We start from the raw sequence: 26,497 nt of genomic DNA on the forward strand, positions 1-26,497 counted from the left end.
TTCTTTGGCCGTCCATCGCCCTAAGCAATCGAATGGTTCAGTGGTGCCAGGCACTTTCCTAAAGCAGAAATTCTATCAATAGATTTCGCTTGGAAAGTGATAAATTTACTTTGATAAGAAAAGTTAGCTGGAAAAGAAATCTTCCCAAAAAATAGCTTTAAAATGGTTCAAAGCACGTTCCATATTTTCTTTCATTTGGTTAAAAATGCTTTTAAAATGCAACCGCACAGAACGCTAAAATAAAACCTTAACCCCAGTTCAAGTTGTCTGCCCTGCATTTCGCCCTTTCCCTAGATACTTTTCACCCTTTACAGTTTTGCGGTTTTTCCCGTCTGGCATCAATAAACCAAACGCATCTCGATTTTTCCCAGCCCCCAAATGATTCTTTTAAAAATGCAAACAAATTTCAGGGACGTTCCGGCTGCAGGTGTTTCATTCACGAGATGGGACTACGTCGGGGCAACCACTCAATTTGTCACATTTGAAATACGATGACAAACAAAAGCAAACAGCAGCAGAGCGAAATCCAATTGCATTTTTATTTGCAGAAATGCACTTGGCACTTCAGCGCTCTGAATTCAATGCATTTACAGGGAATGAAATAAAAAAAATAAAAAGATTTTTAAAAGCCTATGACCACCCTCTTATTTGCGCTGAAGGAAAACAAGAAAATCAACTTAGAAATTATGGCTCCTTGGTGATGCTGGGCAAAAAGGGAAAATTAAACTCGGCAAACACACACACATACAAGAATGAGAGAAACAAAAGCACAAAATCATAAAAAACATAAAATAAATGTAATAAAAAAGCAGATGAAGGGAGGGGAGGAAAATAAAGCCAACAATGCAATTTTCGGGGGCGTATGTGTAACAGGCCACAAAGGTCATAAAACCATATCAACGCCATTAAATGAACAACGCGTGGCAAAACCAGCAGGGGATGTATAAGCCCTCCTTTATATATATGTGTTTGTGGATAAATACACACAAAAAAGTGGCATACTTAATTCAAAAGTATTGTTCCTGTATGGATATCAATCAATAAATTCAAGTCTATGCAGAAAGAATTTGTTATTCGTTATGGATTAAATAATTATACCTCAACACATAATTGAATTTCTTTTTATATATCTTATTTTAGTTATTTATAGAGAAATAGAGAATGAGCAAAGTAAGCAAACACAAACTGGTATCCATTTACTAAAAGGTTTTATCACCTTTGGCTCTTTTTTCCAGTGCACCTACACATACGAAAAACTCGGAGATTGTGGTGGGGTGGTAAACTGAAACTGAAAATCATAAAAAAGTGCGCAACGGCGAAAAAACAACAGCCAACAAACTTTTCCAGCAAGATGAGAAGCTGCCGAGAGTGCGATGAAAAGGGGGATTCAGATGGGAATAGACGGGGAAATAAATACGGGGTGGGGGGTGTGAGATCTGCAGAACGATATACACCTTTATGCCAAAGACCCGTACACTTGTTGGGCACTCCGGCTGTTTAGACAATGTAAACGACGAAACACTAAAAAAACGCAAGCACACACACACACACAAGACCAGGAATAAATACCGAAACAAAAAAACTAAACAAACTGAAAGTGAGGCGAAAAGGACGAAATTCCGGCTGTGGCTGGCACTCAAGTGTGAGGACAAACAAATTTTTTACGTGTGTGTTCGTATTTCCAAGTGGGCGGGTGAGTGTCTGCGGCCATGTCAGCAAAATGTGGGCGCGTCAATGAAATTAAGGTCGAAAACAGAAAACAAAACACACACACACACAACACAACTGTTTGAGAAGGATACAGAACAATCATCTAAAGAGTCACGGCCGAGGAGTGGGAATCGTTGGCAGTACTCGAGGGCAAAGTGTAATTGGTATAAATAAATTATGACGCCAAAATGATCTCGATTGAATTAAAAATGAAACTGGAAAAGGGAAAAATATTTGAACATTTTTAAATGCATGTATAAGATGGAAATAGAGTTTTACTATTTAAATTGAAAATATAAATTGGAACGAAATCTTGTTGCCTAAAGGTTTAGAATGCAAAATGATATAAAGCGTATTGAAAAAGAATAAGATAATCTAGCTCTCTTTTACTGATATTCTTTAACCAAATATTTTTGGATCCCTCCAATTGACCTCCGAATAATCTTAAAGTCTAAAGCCATTATTATATTTCGTCAGGTTTACTTACTCTTTAAAGAATATTCTTAAACCTTTTGGCCTGCAAATAATCTTGAGTCTAAAGCCATTACACTATTTCCTCACATTTTAAAGAGCCATTTGCAGTACTTAAATGTGTGAGTGTAGCCAGGCGAAACGTAATGAGTCCTACGTTACCGTTACGTAACGGTAATGCCCAACCGTAACGATAACGATAGCAGCAATTAGTTTTTAATGTACTTACGCGCGGCATTTGCAACTTAATTAACTTTTGCCCGACTGCCAAAAAAGAGAAGCGGAAAAAAATCAACGGAAACGAAGCTTATTGTAATGCCCGGAGAACAGAGCAACAACATTAATGACCCAACAAAATGGTTGACCAACGTATACACACATGTGAACAACTATAGTTGTCTAGCTTTCTATGAGGAATTAGCAGGGGTATCGCCGGCCACTTTATCATTTTAATAAGCGCATTAAAAATGCAATTTCAATGCGCTAGTTTCACATAAACAAAACGATGGAAAAAAGGAGTGGGAAAAGTGCTTGGAAAATGTTCGCCATATGCTCAACACACACGTGCATATATGAGCTCGTTGAACGCTTAAGAGGCAGGGGAAAAAAGAGAGGCGAAAGTCCCCGGCAAACGCCATAATTTATGCTTTATGTCGGCACAAATTTTAAATGGCCACCAAAGTTCCAGCGGGCTTAAAGCGCATTAAGCCCCAGCAAAAACAAAAGACAGAGACAGGAGGCGTTGGTGGAAGCGGGGGATTGCGGTGCCCAAAAGTGAGGCAATTTCATTTTGCACTTAATAAAAATTTAATGGAGCCCACATCCCCCACAGAAACACATAGGAGAATATATGACCTGTAAATCAGGCGAAATTGTAGCCTTAAGTGAGCTTTAAACAATGGGAAACAAGATGTGGCGGCTAAAAGTCTTAAAGATCCCTTAAAGTATCCAACTCCAACTTAACAGTTAATCAAAGAGCATCCATAAACAGGGCGAGCACATTTTTACGACAAAGTCTTCCTTACGGAAACATAAAAATCAAAACGAAAAGCGTGAAATATGTCAACAGAAATAAATTTCGGATAAAAAGAAATATAATACAATAAAATTTCAAATAATAAATATAAAGCAAACAATAATAATCTTTGGAGTAGAAAATAAGTAAAGAATTCTTAAAAAAATCCAATTAATAAATCAACTTTTCTTGATACCTATCAATTATTGATTTATGGTCCTTCGGTTCAGTAACATTCAAATATCCTTAAGCTAAATTGGTTTATTTCCATCGAAATCATAAAATAAAAGCGCAAAAGGCGTGAAATGTATCCACACACAAGACTAATGACTTTTCTGTATGCAAAAATTTGATGAAAAAATAACCTTGGCCAATCAAAAGTTTGTTGTGCTTGTCAGTTCGTTTGCCCGAAACATTAAACGATTATTAAAGCGTCCGATGACAGATTACAGGTGGCCTCATGTTCGTCCTCCAAAAAAAAGGACCTTCCTCCGCAGTTAAAGTCTGAAAGGGGGCAAACAGCAGGAAAAGTCAACAAATTGACACATTAAAACAAATGAGGCCACTGGCAGCCAGACGACGACTAGCAGCTGTCGAAACGACATGGCCAACTAATGGAGCTTGTTATAGTTCCAGGTCCTAAAACAAAAGCACCAAAAACTCCCAGAGGAAAGCCAAGACCTTCGCACCAAAAAGTGGTATAGCATACTTTTTTGGGCAGCCTCAAGTTAGTGCCAAGAAATTAACGCCCTGACGCGACGCGACAAATGTATTTTCTTCCATTTTTTTTTTTCCACTTTTTCCATTTTTTTTTTGTGTACCATTTTTTACCCAAACTTTTCTTGGCCACCACCTGGCAGTCGGGGCGTTGCCTTCGAAACTTTGTCGCCGCACGCATAAATCAAGTTAATCATTTCGGTGGGGAAAAGTTCCCGGCAGCGCAAATTGGACATTTATATTTCCAAGCCTCCGAAAATAACTGCTAGCCCCCTGTCCTGATTTATGATCTTTAGCCTTGTACTTGACACCGCGGGCTCAGCCAGATGATGGGTGTATATATCAAAAAGAATATTATAAAAACCTTGAAGCCGAGGCCAAAAACAATTCACGTTGATCAATCAGCTTACCTGCAAGGAAAAGAGAGAGAAATGCATTGATTAGAATTTTGGCTTTCACAATCTTGGCTTCATAAATTGAAATTTGCAATTCAAATCCATTGGCAATCAGGAGCAGCAGCAATAACAATAACCAAATTAAGTTTCAGCTAAACAAAAATGGCAAATGGATAATTTCTCTAGAGATTGAATAAGTTTCGAGTAGATAAACTTGTCTTGCCCATATAACTATTTCTGGCCAGCAGCTGAAGGCATCGATGAAATGCAAGTTCCACCTACATAACGAGAAGTGGGACAGTGTGTTTCACTACTGTATATGATGGTTGGGATAAGGAAGACTTATTTAAAATATGTATGACTCCTCAAAAATCCAAATAATACCTACTTAGCACCTTTAAAAACCATAACTGTTCGATTCACAAAGTTATTTCAAGAAAAATATTGCTGTCCCACGATTGACTTTAATCCAATCTCCATCTGTCTTATGATTTTGACACGCACTGTCATGCCAGGGAAATCAATAAGACCGGACCAAGAGCAATCAGAGCATACTGAATACTGAGAACTGAGAGGAGGAAGTTGGCCATGTATATTCAATGGAAACTATTGAAAACAAGTTGAGCAAACTTTTAGCCAGAGTCAAGTATAGATGGGTATATGTACATCTGAGCAAGGGAGCCAGGTGAGACAGTAATAAAATCCAAATTGAAATGTGAAAGAGTTGCTTGACTTTGCTTATGCACTTTTCCAAATGCAACCAGGATTCGGGGGGCGTTGTGCAGGAGGTCCTTGATTGGATGTGTGAATGCAGGGAGATTGACAGGCAAACGAGGGCACCACAAGTGCGTGACACGCGACGGAATCCTGGACAGCAACGGTAGCCACTGTGCGACAGGCAGACAGACACGGGAACAGGCCAAAGCTCAGGTAATCCTTTGGGGACAACATCCAGACACAGGCACAGACCCAGACCCAGACTCACATACTGAAAAATTTAACAAAAATTTCATTGTGAACCAGTCAGATGATCAAATCTAACGGAAAGGGCTAGCAAAGCGAGCAATCAGTCCAGACCAAGTGGGGCTGGGAACACTGAGAAAAAAATTACCAAATATATGCCTCCATAAAAACAATTACACATACGTTAAGTAACAAAATAATATCTCAGCTTTGTTTTGTGAAAGTCAAGCCAATAAATGTATAGTTCTCTTTAAATTTATATGATATATATGTTATTTCTACACTTATATTAAAAGATATCTATTAAAATAAAAAAAATGTTTACAAACATTTTTAAACTCTTGTTTTACAAAATCTATTTTTTAAAATTACACTTTTTCGACTGTATTCCTTGGCTTTGAAAAATTGTAAATTTGCGTGCCAGTGCGTTTGCTTTGGCCTTTGGCCAAGGGGAGATGGACTCAAAGGATGACCGAAGGATGGGCACTTTGGGGTTGAGGTTGCTGCAGACAGATGTCCTGCCTGGTCAGGATCCTGTGGTCAGCTAGGTGTGTCCGTCTGTTTTGGTGGGTGCTAGTGTGTGCTTTTCAGATCCCCACTTGGTTAGTTTGGGGATTTTGTTTGTCTCGCCTGTTTGCAATTTGCATTTTCCCCTGAATTTCGAACCCCATTCCATTGCCTCAGGGACATGCTTCATTATTTTTGCAAACTTTTTACTTAAATTCCAAGAATATGTGTGTGTGTTTACCAAACACTTGACCATTTATGGTTAGCCAAAGCAATTTTCCATGCCTTGTTCGCTCGTTTATTGATAAATTAGTTTTGGACATTCGGTGACAGTTTTCTTGTGTTCTACTTCTCTGTGAAAATGCAATTATTGTTAATAAATGTCCTTTGTCCGTTGAAAAGGTAGAGAATTCAATTAAAATTGAGACAGCCAAAAACGAACGACAATGGCCTGTCAATTGCCAGGGAAGCATGTCTTTAGTTGGGACAATCCCCTAGGTGGCATCAGCCTAATGGCTGAGATTGTATGACAAACTGTCACGAGCAGGCAGCAGCCATAAACAAATCCGCTTAGCTCGGCTTTTCTTCAAGTTTTCCCCGCCCTCTCCCCTTTCTGGAACTAATTTTCCTGGAAAATATCTTCGCAAAATGAGTGGGAAAGCAGGCAACTACTTAAGTTGCCTGCGTGTTGCAGCACTTTTCCGAGCGATAGAAAAGCAATTCACTTTGAAATTTGCACCTGTAAACATTGTCAAACAATCAGCGGGGGCGGTGTGCTACAAAGGGGGCGTGGCTGGGAGTAAGGACAATGGCATAACACAGCACTTGAGTGCTGGGGGCTACCAGGCCACCTGATGTCGTTGTTGCTGTTGTTTTTGCCGTTGCCGTGTCTTTGCAAATCGCCTTAGCTGGTAATTGTGTATATGAACACGGTAGAAGAAAAACGAAGGCCAGCGCCGAGAAAAGACCTCAAAAGCAGCCATCGATGGAAAGGGCATAAACAGAAAAGACAGGACACAATACACGGAAAAAATTCCTTATAAAGTGGTCGTACCAAACAAATTTAACTTGATACTGAAAGCCTTTCTGCAGATCTGTTTACTTTAATGAATTGATAGCAGTCCACCATTGCAAATTAATTAAGAAATGTTTTTTAATAGTCCTTTTAGTTCTTGATTTAAAATTGTTGCAAGTGCAGGAAAGATGGAATGAAACAGGACAGCGAACCAGCAGTTCTTAGTGCTCGTTAGGCAACGCCTTATATTTTTTGCACAATGTGCTGACTTTGCTGCGTCGTCCTGCGCTACATCCTTCCCTTCGGTTGGCCAACTTTTTATGTCCCATCGTGAGACGTGAGATTGACCAGCTGCACTGACTCCCTGGGCCAAGCAAATGCAATCATAAAATGTGTCATTATATTAAACTCAACTCTCAAGGCTCGCCCACTCCGCTGCAGTTGCTTATTTTATGCTTATTGAAAAGCCTGCAAGTATGCAAGCTTTTCCTTTTTGCCATTTTCCCATTTTCCCACTGCGGCTGCCACATGAGTCCCCGGCATCTTAAAGTACAAACTTGGCTCTGGCCAAGAAAGTTCTGCGGAAAAACGATTAAAGTATTATCGAAGTGTTAAATTGAAAACCGAAAGTTGTAAAGTTTTAACTTCAAAAATTTTAGCACAATATAAAATAACTAAACTTTCGCTAGTTGGGCTTTTCTGGTAAGAAGAAAGTTTTAAAACTCAACTGAAATACTTTTACATAAGAATATTTTCATAAATTTTATAGATGGTGTTCTTTTAGAAGCTAAAAGTATAAATTTTGTTTATCAAATAACTTCGATGGATGGCAATACAAAATGATTTTTGTAAGTGTGCTCTTTTTAAAGCTTGAAGCTCCAGCTTTTTCAATTTTCCTCTAATGGCTGGCAATTTTCAGCGGAAATCGTTGGGGCAGTGGCGATGGCACTGGCAATGGCTGTATTATCATCATCGAACCTTCAACCAATTGAGCGGCAACAATCAGTTCTGAGCATCCAGAATACCATCATCATCGCCATCATGGGCAACATTTAGCATATTCACTTTCAATTTTCCGCCCCCTATTCTCCCTGTTTTTGCTTTTGTTCCCGTTTCGATTGTGATTTCGCTTTGTTTCGCTTTTGTAATTGATTTTCAACATTCATTAGATTTTTTGTTTGTGCGCTTAGCTACTGACCTTCTCGCTTTTGAAAGGAGAAATATTTTTTTGTTTTTCTTCAGCAGCTTGTTGCCTTTTGTTTCGCCTTTCAAATGGCTTTTTCCCGGGTTAAATGTTGCAGAATTTCACTTTAAATGTTTGTATTTGGCTTGGCTCCTTCTGCTCCTTTTCCACTCACAATTGTTTGAATTTTTACTTTCGCATGTGCGACTTGATTTCCGTTGCAAATGGCAGCTTGAAGAGGGGGCGGTCGGTTCGCGTTGGGGGCGTGGCATTATAAGTGATACTGAAAGCGTTGCTGCGCTGCTTTTTATGTGTGCCATTGTATTGCGGATTGGCAATGGCGCAGCTTTCTCCATTGTTAAATGGTGCGTATGATTTATATTTTATTTTGTATTTCTGTTTTTTTCTTTATCGTTTTTCGTACTCTGTTGAATTTTTATGTTTTTAGGGTACCCTTTCAAGGATGATGGCAAGCTCAAGAGCAAGGGAGAAAAAATGTAAATGAGTCACAATTAAATGCACATTTTTGCTCACTTGATCAACCAAAAAAAAAAAGGGGAAAGAACTCTCGAAGACCATGGAAAAAATTGTCCACATAAATTATGTCAAAATCGGTTGAGATAATGCACATGAAAAATGTGGGAAATGCTTCGAGAAAAGAAAACAAAACTGAAGCGTTTGCATGTTCGGGCCAAATAAACAGAATGAATTTCGACCAAATCTCGCCAAGAACCCAACAAAACAAAGTAATAAACCCGAAAGGAATTCCATAAAACCAACAAAAAGGAAAGCGACGAACAAATTGTTTTGCAGGCATTTGGCATGCCAAAAGGACGAACCGGGATAACAGGCCAGAAATGTCTAGCATTGCACAACTAATAAAAAAGGCAAGAAAAAAATTGAAAAAAGAAAGCAAAACTCAAACACATTTTAAGCAATTTCACTTGCGAGCGAACGCAATAAAAATCAAGAATATTTGCAATGAATTTCCACCCGTTAAGAAAAACCCCTGCAACGTTGCTGGAAAAACCGAACGGCGAACGGAAAAGTAAATCGGCGGCAGCGATGGCGTCTGCAGATAAGACGGGAAGCCATTGAAACACACACGAATGGATGGCATAAAGTCGAAGGGCGGAGAAAATAGGGGTTTTAGGGGTATGGATAGGGATGTCGGAAAAACGATTAAGCTACAGGGTGCTTCTGAGCTGTAAAAACTGTAGTAACCCAACCACATAAGACAAAGCCAAGTCTCTTAAATTAAATTTATGTTCTGCTGAAAAATATAAGGGAAATCTAAAGCCGAAGTTTTACTGGTTGTTTTTCAGTATTAACTTGATTAACCATAAATCAGTCAAAATAGAGTCTTAAAATCAAAAGTTTCAATGGTTATTGCATATGTCTTTCGATTTAACAGCATCTTTTTTATCGCAATCAATAAAACTAGAACTTTTCTGTTTACAAACTACAAATAAATCCAGATAGTAATATTTCTGGTTATTCATCTCATTACATTTAGTCAAATTATTTTAAAATATTTAGAGATTTATCCAATTAAGTTTAACGAGATTAATATTTGAACTTTGGGCTAAATCCCATTTAGTCAGCCTTAGCGTGTCGAAACGCACTGTAGTGACTTATTTTTGCCGCTTCTTTTGCCCTGCACATATATGCAAAAATGAAGTCGTGTGGCAGGCTGAATGAATATCTTTATATCGAGAGGCGGAGAAATAGAGAGTGTCGGAAGGGAAAAAAGCGAAAAAGAAAAGTCTCAGTTGGCTACATGAACTGTATGTGTGGCAAATGGGAAATTGAATTTCACGCAAAGCGAAAACAAACCCAACCAAGCATCGGATGAAAAGGACATGGCGGCTGTCGCTGCTACTGCTGCCTAGGAAATATGTAATAAAATAATGCTTAAAGAAAATTTACGCCATCGAACTGGAAAGTTTCGAAGAGGACAGCCGAGAGGGGGTTTCCTTCTTTTTCCCGCTTCAAACCTTGTCGTGTCGCCGCACGTGCGAGCAGTCAAAATGAAAATCGAAAGCAATAAAAACTCCCCGCGACACAGCGTGGCGTATACGTAATGTCAGGTAAGAAGCTCAGCATTTCAGCCAGCAATCAGAGGCAGTTGACAATGGCAAACCCTACTGCATACTTATTGGGTTTTGGGGGCGCCACCACATCGCACCACCCACCACCACCACAACCGCATGCAGCTGACACAGGCAGTTAAGCTATTTTGTAGGGAAAATGTTGAAAATATGAAAACCGACAGATTGACAAAGCGATGACTGAAGAAAAGATGCCGGCACAAAACCCAAGCAAAGGTATTTTTTCAATTTATTTTCATGTGCACGCCAGAGCGCATTTTCATGCGTAAGCGAATGACAATCACATGAATAAACCCACCCGCAAAACAATTTCAACTGAAGCGCATTCTAAACGTAGGCGTGAGCTGCCAACTAAAATCAATGAATAGAAATAATGAAATGTTTTCACTCTGATAAAGTAGAACAGACAGCGAACAGAAGTTACTCTTTAATATGTCAAGCATTTTATTAAACACTATTAAATTGAAGCACATTATTAAAATTGGCATTCTTAAATGAGTAATGAAAACCGCATTAATTACATTTATTATGGCACTTAAATAATAAATCTAACTTAAATTCAAATGACACAGAATATAAACTGGGTTGAATTATGTATTCTATAATAAATCCAAATTTATGAAGCATAGACAAATAATAATTAATACTTTGTTGTTTTAGGAAATAAATTGCAAAAGAGATACAGTTTTTAATATTTTAAACTGTAATGTCAACAAAGTTTAATGCCAACTGGTTCAAATGTCAATTTTCTTTGTAATAAAAGCCTATAAATATCTAACAGATCACACTTTTATATGTTGATTTTCTAATTTAAATTTAAATATTTTGCCAAAATGAATCCAAAGAAGAATTTCCACTAGATAAGCGTACAATTATCATTTCAGTTCACGTTTTAGGGTAATATTAACTTTGAGAAGAAAAGGCATTTTCCTGGCCAATATTTTCCCCCAAGCCGGGTCGAAATGTGATATTTCCACTTGAGTTGGCCAAGTCAATTCAAGCATCATCAAATAATGTCTAGCCTGGGATCTCGCCAGCCCACGACGACTGTCAGGCGGAGTTGATTAGTTCTTGGACATATACCCTCCTCCGTTCAATTTTCCATTTCCCAGTCAAGTTTTGTGTATATTTTCAAGGGTGTCCGTCAACTTTGGTCGCTGGGAATTTGCATTTTTAATTCGCCTTTTGCCATTTTTGCATAATTCGATGTCAACGTGTGTCAGTGGCAAGTTTTGTTGTAGCCGCTGTTGCCGTATTTATTTTCCTGTTGTTGCCAGGGCTGTCAGCTGCTAGGGATCCTAACCATTCTATTCCGTTCGAGAAAACTTTTGCTCAAAAGCCAACCCCAGCGAAATTGTCTTGTCAGTTAGCATTTGTCGCTGTCTAGCGGGAATTTTCAGAGAGTTGGGGGAATTAATATACAATTGTATAGCTGAAGGCGCATTTAAATAAAATAAACAACGGAGCGAAACTAAACAGGTCTCGCAAAACTTTTGTCACACTCATAAATATTCATAAATTCCATTGGCGGCGGTAAGAGCAAATAACAAAGTAACAGTAGCATATTTTCCATTTGATTGCCCTCAACAATTTTTTTTTCTTACGGTGCGTTCACAGCTCGCGGCCTTTGAAAATAGCAGTCAATTCTAGGGGAATCCCCACCTCTTAGATAAAACTCATTAAAGTGGAACTTCTGCAGTGATAAGAGATAATAATAAACAAGACAACAAAGAAAATAAATGACAACCAGGATGGTTTACAAGTCACTTCCGTGCGAAGCGGTTCCTCTGCTCCCTTTTTCCCCATTGTTAATGAAGGCCGTCGTGTGATTTCTATCAAAGTTTTCCTCTCGACTTTGATGATGTTTTCACAAACCCCAACCCGCCCCCTTTTGGGAAGAGTGTGGGCGTGTCGCAGCTGTGCGAGAAGCAACAACTAAATTAAAATTTACAGCACTTCAAATGGAAACGTGCCTGTTTTATTAAATCAATTTTTACGACGAGCTGGCCAAGGAAAATGGAAAATCCTGTTGTAAAAACTGAGTTTTCCCGTTCGGCCAAGTTGTTGCTCCTGTACTTGTTGTTGTTTTTGAAATAAATTAGACATTTAATGATGACCGCAGGCTGTTTGTTGATTGCTCCCTCTTCTGCGCCCTGACTGATGGAAAAGTTGCGCATTTTTACAGAGATTTATTTAATTTAATTGAAGTTTTATTGCCTTAGTCAGCGTTGCGGAAAAGATAGCAACTTAACTTAATTCCAGAGTGAAGAAGGCTTTAAATAACTTAAATTGCATTTCTTATTCGGACATTTTTCAAAATAATTCCCAGGTTTGGAGGTTTTATTTTATTTTTTCTCCATTTTTATATCTTTTCTCTCTTTTGGCCTAATTGAATTAGACAAACATAAAATGCAGGAGATTACTTTCACTTGAGCGCCTTTAAAGCTTTCGACACTCCTAGAAAGAGAGGCATTGGAGTCAGGAGAATGAGATAGAAATATGGAGAAGATGGAAGCCTGGTCAACGGAGTGGAGTGCTTGCGTTTTGCTAATGAAAATTACAAAAGAAACCCAGGCTTTCCTTAATGCACTCCACAAACGTAAAACAATGACTGGGAAAAGGACAGGAACATCAACAGCGGAAAAACACACACTTTTCGCATATGAATTTCAATTTGAAAGCGCCTTATACAGATGCACCTGCTCAAGAGTCACATCCCAAGGACAACAGCCTTAACTCACCTACACATGCACCTTTAACATATACCTATCCACACACACGCTCAGGCCCATATCCTTACACCCACTTTAGAAGTCGTCTGTCTGTGTCAACAAATTGCAGCCAGTCAACAACCTTTTCGCCAAGTTTAAGGTAATAAGTTGTGCACAAAAAAAGTAAAGTTGAAGCAAAGTTAAAAAAGGAGCACATTGTCTACACTCGCAAGGAAAGCGGAAGAAAATTAAGAAAAGAAAACGTCTTTTGACAAACAGAACGTTGAAAACCTCAAGGAAGCTTGATAGAAAAGAACAAAAAAGGCAACCAATAATGGTTGTAAAATATAGAAAATGTACAAAACCAAGGAAAATTTTGTTTAATAAATACCATGTATATTTTTTAAAGACAAAATAAAAAAAAACTTTAATACAAAATAAAATTTCTGGAATATATATATTTAGAGTTTACAATTTTTTGAACATTTATTTCAGTGCAACCCCCGTCGACAAGAACTATTCACACACGCCCACTTATCCTCTGAGTTCCTGGAGGCCAAGATGCATATGCATAACTTATGACTAAGTAAAGTTCAGGAACCCAACCAAGAAGAAGACGGAGTTAGACTTTAACGGACGGAATGTTCCGGACTTGGCTTTAATTATTTTTAGCTGTCTGACTGCAAATCATATTAAAACTTTTCTCTTTTTCGTGTTTGCCATTTGCCAGAGACAAAAGGAAAGGAAAAAATTAAGAAACTTTGTGCGCCGCAAAATGAACTGTGGAAAGTGTGACCCCATATCTCACTCTATGTCCCACTGCCCGTCTCTTTCCATTCGCATACATCCCTCTTTGTCCGACTGGAGTCAGACAGAAGGAGTCTCGCATTAACAGGACGAGTCTGGCAGCAGGACTCTCCACCTAATTATTATGCTATATGCGTGCGGGGTGCAAAACAAACGCACAGACGGACCTAGAAAGAGGCGGCAGTATGGAGTTGGAAAGAGGCGGCAATACGGGCAAGGAGTGAGAGGAAAAGGTAGAGCACATAATAATAAGTAGAAACCCAACTGGGAAAATGAACACGGACCAGAACTTGGACTAGGATTTGTGTCCTGGCCATTGTTGTGACCACTCTCCTCTGCCCATTTCTATCCTCCACTCCAATTCCTCGTTTCGGTTCTCTGCAATTCCCCAGCTACGCATTTTCGATTTCAATACAAATAAAGAAATTGCCCGAAGAAAGCTAGAAATTGGCAATGGCAGCCGCAGAAAAATGGAGGCGAGGAAGACTATAGGAGCAAACTGGGAAAACTTTTCCTTTCGGCCAGCACTTAAGACCCACAAGGAGCTGATGAAGAAACCGCAGCAACAATAACAACAACTCGAAATGCAATTAAGTCTCGTAGCCGGAAAAATCTCAGTTGGAAAGTCCGAGTCCAAAGGCGTTGCGGTTTTTTTTCCCCACAAAAATTTCATGCGTTCAGTCAGCTCAATAAAAATTGCGAAAAGGACTTGAGTTAATGCCACACAGATAAAGAGTGAGTGAGAGAGATGGGAAGAATATTCGCTCACCCACTCTAACTGCATGCTGCACTCGCAAAAGGTTTAAAAAAAAAGGCAGCGAGGGTAAAAAGAATGAGTAAGAAAAATTATTATTTCACATTTAGCACGTAACGCACATAAATCCTTTTAAATAAACGTTTGGCACGTTTTTTGTAATATTCCTCGCTGAGCGGACTGCAACGTTGTCCAGGTCCTGCAAAAGGACGCAGGACTCCAGGTAGGAGTCTGAGTCCGGGCAGACACTTAAGCCTTATCCTTGCCATCACAGCTCGGAGACTGAGCGGCATGCTTTTTTAATTTCTTTTCTCTACCAACGGTATGAAGGGTAAAAAGTTGAAATTAAAGAGCCGAAGGACTTGATACTCTCTAAAAAATAATTAACAATAATGCAAGACATTTTGGCCTTGTTAAGAATTTAATGGTGACTTCTATTTTATTTATATATAATTTTGCCTTAATTCGGAACTGAACTATGATGAATTCTTTTGCTAAAATTTTGCTTTTTAACAGGAAATATATGTAAAACATTTTTGGTAGAATGTTTCGTTATTATTCAGAAAAACATTTCCAAAATACCACAAAAGATTGTCATTAAAATACTGGTTACCAGCCCCCAAGACTTTCGACTACTTTGCAGCTCCTTAACATATTCACAATACCCTCTAGTTAAGGCTACAAATTACTTAAAACAGCAGCAAAGAATGAGCCAGAATCTGCAGAAGGGACAGAAGCAGCCAGCAAGGATTATGGCATCATTCACCATGGCGCATGCAAATGGGCACTGAAATTAATCACGACGAGCTCCGGAGGAGCTGACAGTCGGCAGCAGCACCATGACCACCGGCATCCGTAAGTTGCTTTTTAATTGATCGGATTCGCGAGGCTTGGAGACAACTCCTTGGAGAAGGACAAAACTCTTGGCTCGGCCGGTTCCTTTGGCTTCTTTCCTGCCACTAATTGCAGACGCTTTTGGCTCTGGCTCTGGCCCTGGCTCTCTCCTGGCACATTCATCATTCGAATAACTATAACAAAAATTTCATAATCGAGCCGAGAGAGAGTGGGGCGCAGAATGCAAATGATATGCCAGACACACTCACTGGCCAAAGTTATCTTCTGCATTGCAGATAGAGCGAACATCCGCCCCGGTCCTGCGACTTTACTTTACTTTTGCGGGATCCTAACGACTGACACGTGAGAAGTTTTTAACACGTACACGAAGAGGCCAGAGAAATTTACGAGTTGCTGCTGCTGCTGTTGCTGCTTCTCCCACCTTGTGATTTATTTTCCTGAGTATGAATTTCCTTGAAGCCGCCTTGTTTTCTTATTATTTTTTTTTTCAGTTTGTTTGTTACGTTTTGCTTTAATTTTTATCACTCTCGCCCAGTCTGTGGCTGTCTGAAGGTGCCACACAGGTAGCACGCGATAAGACTGGCCGTCGCACACTCAAAGCGGAAAACCGCAGGAAGAAAAGCCCGGGCAGGAGTGGAAAATAAAACAGAAAGCCACGGTATAAGAAGGAAATGCAAAAAATGACACGAAATCGTTAAGCGACAACCAGCAACTTCGACTTGAACTCCGCCGCAGAGCTGACACTTGCAGCTCCACCACTCCACCCACTCATTTTCCCATTTCCCCACCCAAACGGCTCCTCGACTAACAAGCGTGCCCAGGCAACGGAAATACTTGCCCCCGTTCGCGGCAAGTGTTGCGGCGATAAGCAGTGCCACGCCTACCCAACCTCATCCCCCGCCCCCATGGCACGACCCCTTTTACTTGGCTCGCACTTGAAACGATATGCAAATGTGCATGTGGCAACCCTCGGGGGCCAGGTAAACAAGCGACCCTCGCCAAAACTCTTTTTGTAACTCTTCAACATTTCCAAAAAAAAGAAACAATTTATGTAACGAACTACAGTGATAGCCAGATTAATAGCACAACTATTTTTCAATGCTGTGCAATATGAATTGTATTATATTTTTATCAAAAATAATGACTTTATAAATATATTTCAAACATGTTTTTAAACCGCATTTAATATAAGCTCTTGAGCGCTGAGTTAATTTTTTTTTTGTTCGAAACCTGTCTCTTTTTTTTAATGCTGTACTTTGAGTTCGCTATACAGAGTTCGATCCCACTTATATTTTTGCGTCCGTACTTGTGCAACGCGAAATCTTTATCGATAGATTGTTAGGGGGCCATCGATGACAGCGATACGACAGGGATATGGATTGCAGCTAGATATATTCGGTCAGATATGGATATGGACACGGATGATGAAGGGCTGTTCTCTGCATGAATTTCAATTTTTCCCATAAACAAAAAATGCGGGTAATTTGTGTGTGCGTGGATTTTTGCGATCGATTTTGTTGCCGTCGGTTGTCACTCTTGTCACACAAAGGCAACTCTGGCATGCGTGTGTCTCCGTTCCGCCCGTACCACTTTCCCCCCTCCCCTTCCCACACTCCAGGCTTTTCAGAATTTTCCAGCCTGAGAGGCAGGACATGCAGCTTTTTCTGCGGTTGATTTTAAATTGTCTGCCCAGAATTCGTCGAAAAAAAACGACAAAAAAAAAGAAAACCCGTCATATGAAAAATGCATAATAAATGAGCTTGATTGCCGAATCGGCGGAAAAGGCGGTGGCAGTGGGCGTGGCAGCGACAGTTCAAACACGCCTTAAAGCTTTATAGTAAGGCAACTTTCGCCGCGTTTTACATTGATTGATTTTTGTTCGTTGTTTCTTTTTCGAACTGTTATGGCCAAGGCGTTTAACTATCTAAAGGGGCGTGGCCATTACAGAAATTGAGTTGTTTTAAATGCGAAGGGCGGAAACTGAAAAACAAACTCCAAATGAGCCATAAAACTAGGGGCGAAATTCTGACTCTACTGAACATTGAAAGCCATGTCATTTTTATGGTGGATCGTAAAATGAGTCGCCAAAACAAATGAATACTCTAAAGTGCATATATAACCCAAATTTTACTTTTAAAATTGATATGTATATGCACATAAACGCAATTGTAATATAAACTTTTTAATACAAAATTGTGACTTTTATTTCACATTCAATCGTTAAACTTTTTGTTTATTTTTTAAGTTTAAGATCCTATTCTTTCTGTGTAAATAAAATCAAGCGTAAGCAAACAAGACTAATGTGTGTTTTAGGCACGGAAAACATTTCAACAATGTGGCGCAGGATTTTAAATATTTAATGCGTTTCTAATTGTGCGGGAATGCACACACATGTGAGCAATTCGCCCACACTAATCTACATAGTATAATGCTCGGCATTTATCACAAAGTTGAAATGATTTATTGTTTTCAAATTTAAATTCAGCTCTCTCTCTGTCTCTGAATTATGCTAAGTGCTTTAGCATTAGGCAAACCAAAACAAGGCTAAAAAAACATGAAAAACAAATGCATTAAATTGCATTTAAAACTAATTAAAATTGTAGACAAGCACTTACGCTAACATTATTTATTATTATTGTTGTTCTTGTTGTTGCTGTTGCTTTTGTGGTGTGTTAAAAAGGTTTGTCGTAATGAGCTTACCTGCAATTAAAAGAACAAATACATGGAAAAATTTAGTAAGCTGTTTTTGAAAAACCAAATTTCATTAAGGACGTTTTAAGTTCATTAAAATAAAGCAGTAGGCCCAACTCAATCAGGAGTCACTCAACCTTGCCCTCTCTCACATTCCTCAGTCCATCGAGGCACTCATTCATTTATTCATTCATTCGTTCACTCCCTTATTCTCCGTTTTTGCAGTTGTTCACCTGCCTCAGGTAATTTGTTGCTCAGTGACCAATGGCGAAACAAAGGCCCAGAGACATAGATGGCAGAAACGCAATCCCATGTCGGGTCCTTGTGTTAGCTGCATCTTTTCCAATCCAAACCCTTTTTGTCTCTCTCCGTGCGTCCATAAAAAAGAGCACAGGAAAATTGAAATGACATCGAATGAAAATTCCCGTACGTGTCCCAAACAATATAAAAGCCAAGACCGAAAACCCAATCCCAATCCCGAGATCCATGGGGAGTAATCGCTCTTTCTCCGCAGCGCACAGACAAAAAGGAAAACCTCTCATGTGGGCGGCCAAAGAGGAATCAAAAACGAACAAAAAAAAAAAAAAGAAAAGTGTCCAAGTAATCGAGCAACTTCAATTTGCTGGCTCTGGTGGAAAAATGAAAATCGTCAACTGGAGTTTTCGCCCCGCTTCGCAGCTCCCTTTATGATTCCATTTAGCGCCTGGCACGCCAATTACAATGACAATGAATAATTATTCAAGACCAAAGACCAAATCCCGGACAGGAATTTTAATGCACCAGCTGCTGCTCTCTATTTTTCCCGCCCCTTTCACAAAACATTTTTCCGTTCCGTGCAAAATTTTAATGAAGTTCATCTTCAGCATTCCACCAAGCGCCCTTTGTTGTGCAAATTGTCTTAGCCCTGGATTGGGGTATAATTCCAATTCCGAATGCAAATGCATTACCATTAACAAAAGACATTAATTACTTGGGAGAATGAAAAATGGTTGAGGGATTTCGCTGCGCCGTTTAATTACCAAACATTTTTGCACATATGCACAAATTAGTGTGACAATTGTTCGGTTGGCGCGTTAATGATGATGATGATTATGGAACTGCCGTCGTCGCTGCCATTCGATATTGCATTACTGTCACCCTACTGCAGCCACCCCCACTCACCACCCAATTGCAATCCGAAATCCCAAACCAAATCCCGTTGACAATTTTCGCTATTAGGTGGGCGACGACAGGAACCATCGGCATTATATCAATTACCCAACACAGGGATTGGACACTCACTCGTCGTATCGCCCATCCAACCCCAAAAACGCACACGACCATCGATTGTGAACCTCCTGAAATCGAGCATTGCAATTGATGAAATAATTTGCTGCACTGACATTTTTGGTTGCCATCGATACCGAAACAGATGCAGAATGGTAACAGAGTTTTGGAGGATGGAAAATGCCTAGACTGTTGTCGCCACGCCCCCTCCTGAACCAAAATGGCATTGTCCATATACCATCAGCTACCTCCATTATCCTATACCATCCTCTATTGCGTAACAGCTGCATCAATGATTTGATTTGATTTCCTTAGATAATTGCCAAACTGGAACATGTGCGAGAATTTTGGACATCCGGAGTGTGAGTGTGCGTCCCAAGGGTGATATTCGATGATGACGGCAACCACTAAGAATTAATCAGAGCGGAATATCAAATTGAGCATCCTAAATAATTTCACTCGCATATAGTTCGAAGACCCCAGAGAGTCCAAGTGTTGAAATGAAGGCATCGAGATTGGGATCAGATTCGGGTCTTAATGGCTTGATGATGGATGATTTCATTGGGTTGATTTATGCACAGATGTACAAGCAAAGAAATATTTGAGCATTTCAAACAAAAATGGTTTTCAGAAACTACTTTTGTAAAACTGACAATAAATTAAAATAATTTTTATCGAGGTAAAATATCCCTACCCATAAATTTACAATTTTTTTGTTAAGGATTTTATTTTTTATAATTTTTTTGGCGCTATCATCAGGTTTAATCAAGTTTTTTGGTTGAGTTTGGTAATCAACCGTTTAACTCGTAAGCTATTTTGTGAAGACTTGCGCGTTTTTTACACTGTTTTATTACAAAATTTTGTTGAGTTTTTTGTTGTACATTTTATTCATTTGTTGTTTTTTTTTGTAATGTTTTTGTTTTGGAAAACCTATACCTGTATAAAAAGTAGGAATATTGTGATGTATAAATGTATGCTTCCCTACTTTGTACAAAACGGCTTCGATTCTGATGATTTATTTTTTTTTTACATTTTTAAATTTTGTTTATTTTTTTGGTATTTTAATTTCAATTGCTACATTTTGTTTAGCAACTGACTTGTTTTGAAGCTTGTGAAAACGAGTTTAGTCGTTAAGGTACGCAAACACATGAAACTATTTCTTGCATTTTTGCAGACTTTTGTGCTTTTTTTGCGACCGACTTTGCGTTGTGATAGGTGTTTAGTTATTTATTTGGTCATTTCACATTCTGTGAATTGAAGTCGACTAATTCCCTACATTTCATATATAATTATCCAACGTCAAATTTAAATCGGTTTAAAAGCGCCCGGCAACTGCTACAAAAAACTTTCTTTCACAACCTTTCAATTTTTTTTTTACATCCTGATGGGGGTGATATAAAAAGATTTCTTTCATAGTTTTGTGGAGAGTGGCGTATGATGTAGTGTTTTTGGTTTTAGTTTATATTTTTGATGAGAGTTTTTATGCATGCGGTGACTCGGTGGCCACAGATTCATCATTGCTATGCATATTCTTGGAGATCTTGTTATTAATTCCAGCACAATTGTTTGCACTAGTGCCGGTATCATGGTTATTTTGATTGCTATCCAAAGTTCCGTTTCGGTTGGCTGCTAGCTCAGGTTTTCCATTGATATCGCTCCAAATGGCCGTGGTGGCCTTGTCCACCATCAGTTTAGAGGGTCGCGGCGAGGGTCTTTTACTATTGGACCTGGAGGATCCTCTGTTCGCCAGCAAATGCTGCTGCGCCTGGCCTTCGTAAAACTCATTTTCTGATTCCGCCGAGGGCTGTTGCATCAGGATTGTGGGTCCGTCGTAGCCCTCGAATATGGAATTTAGATTCCTCGTCGTCTCCAGTCTTCTGTAGCTGGCCATAAAGATGGCCCGAATGCGCTCAAAGGTATCCGAATCGTACACCGACCTCGCTGTATTCGTCTGATCGAAGGGCTCTTCGATGCACAGCTCGTTCCACTGGTGAATGTCGTTTTTGGGTGCAGTCGAGGCCCGGCAAATCTCCACGGGCAAAACACCACCCACCCGTATGGAGATTGCATACTTCCCGTACTCGAACACACTGTAGTAGTGCAGGAAACTCAGCAGTAGCTCACCCAGAGATTGGGTATTTTCCGACTGATACGGAGCCATCACCTCGTTCATGTCCACATAGCCGAAATCGCTGGGTAGCAAGAGTCCAAACTTATCCGGATATAGCTTGTGCAGGCATGGCAGCACCGGCGGATTAACTCCGACCTGCAGGAAATGGATGACCATCAGCATGAGGGAGTAACTCGAAATGGTCATGTTCTTGGCATTGTTGATATTGTGATATTGAGCCCACTGTTTTACAGTTAAGGCCATCGGACGCAGTCGCCACTCCAACTGGGAATAGCAGTACAGGAGATGGGTGTTCCTGATCCCAACGGAGTTATTGAAGTTAATGTCCACTTCCACCTTGTGTCGCCGGTCGGTGAATCGAAGTATCGGCACTCGAGCCTCGATCAGATTGAAGTCCTGGAACATATTCGTGCGATTCAGCAGCTCCCTCATCAATTGCAGGTGATAGACGGCCTCCATGCGGGGATCAATGTTGGGATTTGTGCAGGCCAGCATGCAAATGTCCATGTCCGAGCACTTGGATCCAAAGAACGATATGGAGGAGCCCACCAAATATAGGCCATATCTGGGATAGGTCGTCTGCAGATCGGTGGATAGCTCAAAATCTTAGATTACATTCGAAATTCCCTATCTACACTTACCATGGCCACTGTGTAAATGAAACGCCATAGTCGCATCTTGGTTTTATAGACATGACGGGTCTGCTGGGCCTCGAGGAACTTCCTCCAAATGGAAAGGGACAAGGGTTCCCACTTGTTCCTGCTGGACACGGTTTTCGGTGGCCGCTTTATTTCCACTAATTTGGTTCTGAGTAAAAAACGATCAGCTGGTGTATAACCAAAAAATTCGCGCCAATAGCGATTGTGAATCACCAAGGGCAGTTCGTCGTCTGCGGTTTCTTCTTGCTTTGGGGATGAGGATTAGGGATACGGAATAAAATAAAACGGGGGAAGGTAAATAAACTGACATCGGCTGCCGAATGATTTGGGATTTTTTTTCCTAGTTAAAATTTTTGGTTATTTTTGGAAATTAACAGATATTTTGTTTAGAATTTATACTTTCTTAAACCATAATCGGTCTAAAATAATAGCAATAATTTGATACTCTTACGCAAGAATATAACAAATTATAAGAAGTGAATTTAAGTTAGATTTTATTTGAGTAATTATTGCTAAAAATCATATAACAAATATTTCATATAAAAAGGAACTGTCGGACAAACGGACAAAATTATAAACAGATTTTTTTAGGCCTCTGAATAATATAGCCACTTATTTGCGGTATGGGAGTTGACCTACCAGGATGAAGTTGCCTCTGTTCGCCGCGGGAGCCAGTGCACTCATGCTGGAGCACGCGGACGGGCTGCAAGAGAAACTGGAGGTCACCGAGATGTTGTCGGCCTCCTCGGTTATCTCCTTCAAGTAGCTTTTCTCATTGCCAAAGGCATCCGGCTGATCCTGCTGGTCCTGTTTGTAGACCATCTCCTCCGAGGGTTGACTCAACATATCGCCGCAGCAACTCATTCCTCTGGGACTGAGATGCGGATGGTGAAGGTGATGCGGATGGTGTTGCATTGCGCACCTGTATCCGTTGCTCATGCCAGTCGCTTGGGACTTTCTCTCAAGCTCCTTGAGATGGTGCATGTCACCGTAGGGCACCAGATTCGGACCACTCAGATCGGGCTCTTGGGCACCAGTGGCCATGGCCAGGCAACTGACCATTATCTTGCGAACCACCGACTCCACGGAGGCGTCGCTTAGGTCACTCTCGGTGGCATCGCTCTCTACACTGGGTGCCAAGCTGGCAAAGGAATGGCCATCGTCGCCATCGATCTCGGAACTGGGATGCGACAGCTGACACGAGTGGGCGTCCAGTTCGGAGGTGTCCTGCTTGTAACCGAGCGGCTCCAGGTCGGAGGAGAAGCCGCCATTGGCTGGATCCAGACCCAAGTCAGCATAGTCCTGGCGCTGATCAAAGTCCGAGTCCAGCGGCTGCTCGCCCTCCGAGGTGGCGCTGCTGGCCGCGGCCGTAGCTGCTCCTCCTCCACCACCTCCTGCTCCACCAGATCCTGCGATTCCTCCTGCTGCTCTTGGCATGGGCACTTCTCCTGCCCCCGCGCCCGGTGACCCCGTTCCATAAACCATAAAGTGCCCGGATTGGTAGACGAAAGCATCCATGTGTCGGGATTGATAGTATCGTGACTCCTGATAGGCATTTCCTCCTTGGAACTTGGAAACCCTTCGCACTGCAGATGGTTGTGTCGGCGGTTGGTAGTTATTCACTGGCGCCGCTATGGCCACCGACTTTTGCTCCACTTGCTCATTGGCCATATAGCGCATCCGGTTCCTGTAAGTGCGATTCGGATGTTTGATCGGCGAAATGGACGTGCTCGAACTGGGACGCCTGTCCAGTTGCGATTTCGAGGAGGAAGCGGACAGAGATCCCGAAGAATTAGAGGTGCGCTCTTTGCCAATTGCATTCTTTCCGCCTCTCTTGCTGTTCTGGCGGATTCTGGAGTGATTGCTGGACGAGGAGCCTGGATTGTTGCGATTGGCCAGATTTTGATCGCTGGAGCTGCCTGCTCCTGCTGTAAATACCCCAGCTGAAACTCCTCCCGCTGCTGCGGTTACTGCTCCTCCGGCTGATATAGCTCCTCCTTGATAACTGCGAGGATTCGCCACAAAGGGCGCTTTGAAACGCGGTCCACCGGTTATGTTGTTGTAAAATGTCCTCGAGTCTCTGTGGAATACGGTTGAACTCGCTGCGGCGGACACCGCCTGTCGTCCTGATCCTAAGCGATCGCGATGTGCTCCTGGTCTTCCGTAACGCCAGGGACTGCTCACCTGCGGAGCATTTCCAAGGGTTGGAGGAGTTTCCTCGGTGGTTTCACCAACAGCAACCGTTGGTTGCGGCAACAAATGTGGCTGTTGTGCCACATGACTTCTGGTTCTCGACATTCCCGGCATTGGACTAGCATGTAATCCACCAGTGGCCTGATTGTAGTAGCCCGGGTATATAATTCGCTGACCATATGGATGTTCAAACCCCAGTGGCATCATTGGTATTCCGTACTGTGAAGAATAGGCCTGATTATATGGATAGTTCCTATCGAACTGCCAGACGGCGTTCTCCGTGTGCCACAATCGTCGCTGGGGTCCAGTGGGCAGGTACCCCTGGTAGATGAACTGGGCAGCTGGCATGGTGCCCGATGAACCGGCTGCTAAGGCACCTGCTCCTGCCACTCCTTCTGCTCCTGATCCTGCAGAGGCATTTGCTGTTGTCGCCGTGGAGGTCGGCGGGACCGAGGCTACGGTGGTTCCTCCAGCTGTTCCCATTACTCCACCTGAGTAACGATTCCCCGATGCACCACTCGAACGTCCTGATACAGCTGTTGCCATGCCCATGGTGGGCAGTAAAGGCACGTGGGTGGTCAGTGAAGGAGCCGTGGTTCTCACAGTGCGTGGTGTTATCGAAGAGGGGGTGGGAATATTGAGGGTCACGCCGGCCATTCCACTCCCAATCCCGTAGAGAAACTCCATGGAGTACCTGTAGCCACCCGGTGGCCGAGGGCATGTGTGCACCACCGTGGTTTTGCGCAGCCTTCTTGGTTTCGGAGCACTTAGCTCGACTGCTGGCTCCAAATCCTCTGCCTGCTCCTTGCCAGACTCTTCAATTTCCAGTTGAATGGAAGCCATATTTGTATCCGCCGTGGTTGTGGTCTTTATGGTGGTGTTCATCGTGGTGGTGGTTGTTGTTGCCGGCGACGCTGTGGTGTTTGTGGTGTTGCTATTGATCGTCGTTGTTGCTGCTGCTGCCGTGGCACTCGAGGATGAAGCCGCTGCCATTGCCAGAGCAGTGGACATTGCTACCGATACGGCCTAATCACGATCCAAACGACATATATCTATATATATGTGCGTACGTAAACGCAGATTGCTAAAGAATATGTTGTGTGTCCGGAACCTCAATCTGTCACTCCTACGAAGCAAAGAGTTGACAGCAAACTGAACGCCACAAAATAAGTTTTTCGTTTTTTCGGGGATCTTAGGTGGGTTAACTGGAAACGAGGCCCTGGAAAACCGAAAAACCCAAGGGAACGATTATAGTCTTAAGATGTTCTGTATTAAATCTGTCTTAAAGTGCCGCTCTTGAAGACTTCATTATGTTTTTTGCTGGTGGTTTCGTATTTGGATCTATTGAATTCACCGATTCTTTTATTTCGTGTTGAGGAGATTTCCTTGTCTCGTCGTAGTCGTTTGTTTCAAAAAATGCCCTCGTATTGACTCTAATTTCTCTCACAATTTGTACAGAAATTTTACACAATTTTCACTAGGACTAATCCAATACACACACGTAAAAAAAGTTACCTGTCATGGGTGTAAGTTCGATGGGATTCTGGCCAGCAGTGTTGGTAAGTATCTCTAATGTCACACCGCCCATCGATTGTTCTCTAGTGTTGGGCAAAAAACAGAAAGTGGCACACATATTGAACACTCTCACTTCAAAGGATTTTTATTTCAGGATTCACACTCTGCCTTTCCGGATGGTGGCAATCCTTTCAACTTTCTCCACACACCACTTGAGCTGAATTTCCCTGACGCATTGACTAAAACAAAGAAGGCTTTTCCACACAAAGCTGACACATTTTTTAAACCACGCAAGAAATAAAGGAGCAAAATCTGCGCCATCCACTCAACATAGTTCCATTCTAAGCCGACTCAGACTCCCTTTTCTGCCCTCCCCGTCCCTTCTCTCCTTCCATTGTCTTCGCATTACGTTTACAATTTGATTTGCTTATGTAAATTATGAAGATTGCCCACAAAAAGCAACCGCAGCTTCAAGGATTCAACAATTCAATTCGATTTACCGGCTCAGCCGAAAAAGTGCAACCGAAAAAAAAGAAGAAATTGCGTTCTTCTGTAATTTGAAACAAATCAAATTTATTGCCCCAGACGCAGCGGCGCCATTGGCAATTTTCAGATGCGGCCAGATGCGGTGAGCATATGAAATGAGCCCGGGGAAGGGGAAGGGGGTTGGAATTGGTTTAGTCTACGTGCATATTCAGATACGGGCCCCGAATGCTCGCATATTCTAATTAGATTTATAACGCAACAATAACTGTGCTGTTCCTCCATTATTCCGCCTTTCCATGGCCAGATTTTCAAATTTAAAACTTTTCATGAATTATGGTCAGA

General features: G+C 41.3%; 2 protein-coding genes across 2 annotated transcripts in view; both read right to left on the reverse strand.

The window, feature by feature from the left end:
- The window catches only part of LOC108044192, a 156,725-nt gene that overhangs the window by 50,969 nt on the left and 79,259 nt on the right, over positions 1-26,497 (reverse strand).
- LOC108042106 (poly(A) RNA polymerase gld-2 homolog A) lies at positions 19,888-26,062 on the reverse strand. Its single transcript, XM_017120236.2, has 3 exons — positions 22,601-26,062; positions 21,944-22,207; positions 19,888-21,881 (listed from the first exon to the last, which is right to left on the reverse strand). The coding sequence occupies exons 1-3, from the start codon at positions 25,163-25,165 to the stop codon at positions 20,652-20,654; spliced, it is 4,059 nt and encodes a 1,352-aa protein (XP_016975725.2). The 5' UTR covers positions 25,166-26,062; the 3' UTR covers positions 19,888-20,651.

This window comes from Drosophila rhopaloa, unplaced genomic scaffold, assembly GCF_018152115.1.
Source record: "Drosophila rhopaloa isolate 14029-0021.01 unplaced genomic scaffold, ASM1815211v1 contig_167, whole genome shotgun sequence".
Classification (NCBI taxonomy): domain Eukaryota; kingdom Metazoa; phylum Arthropoda; class Insecta; order Diptera; family Drosophilidae; genus Drosophila; species Drosophila rhopaloa.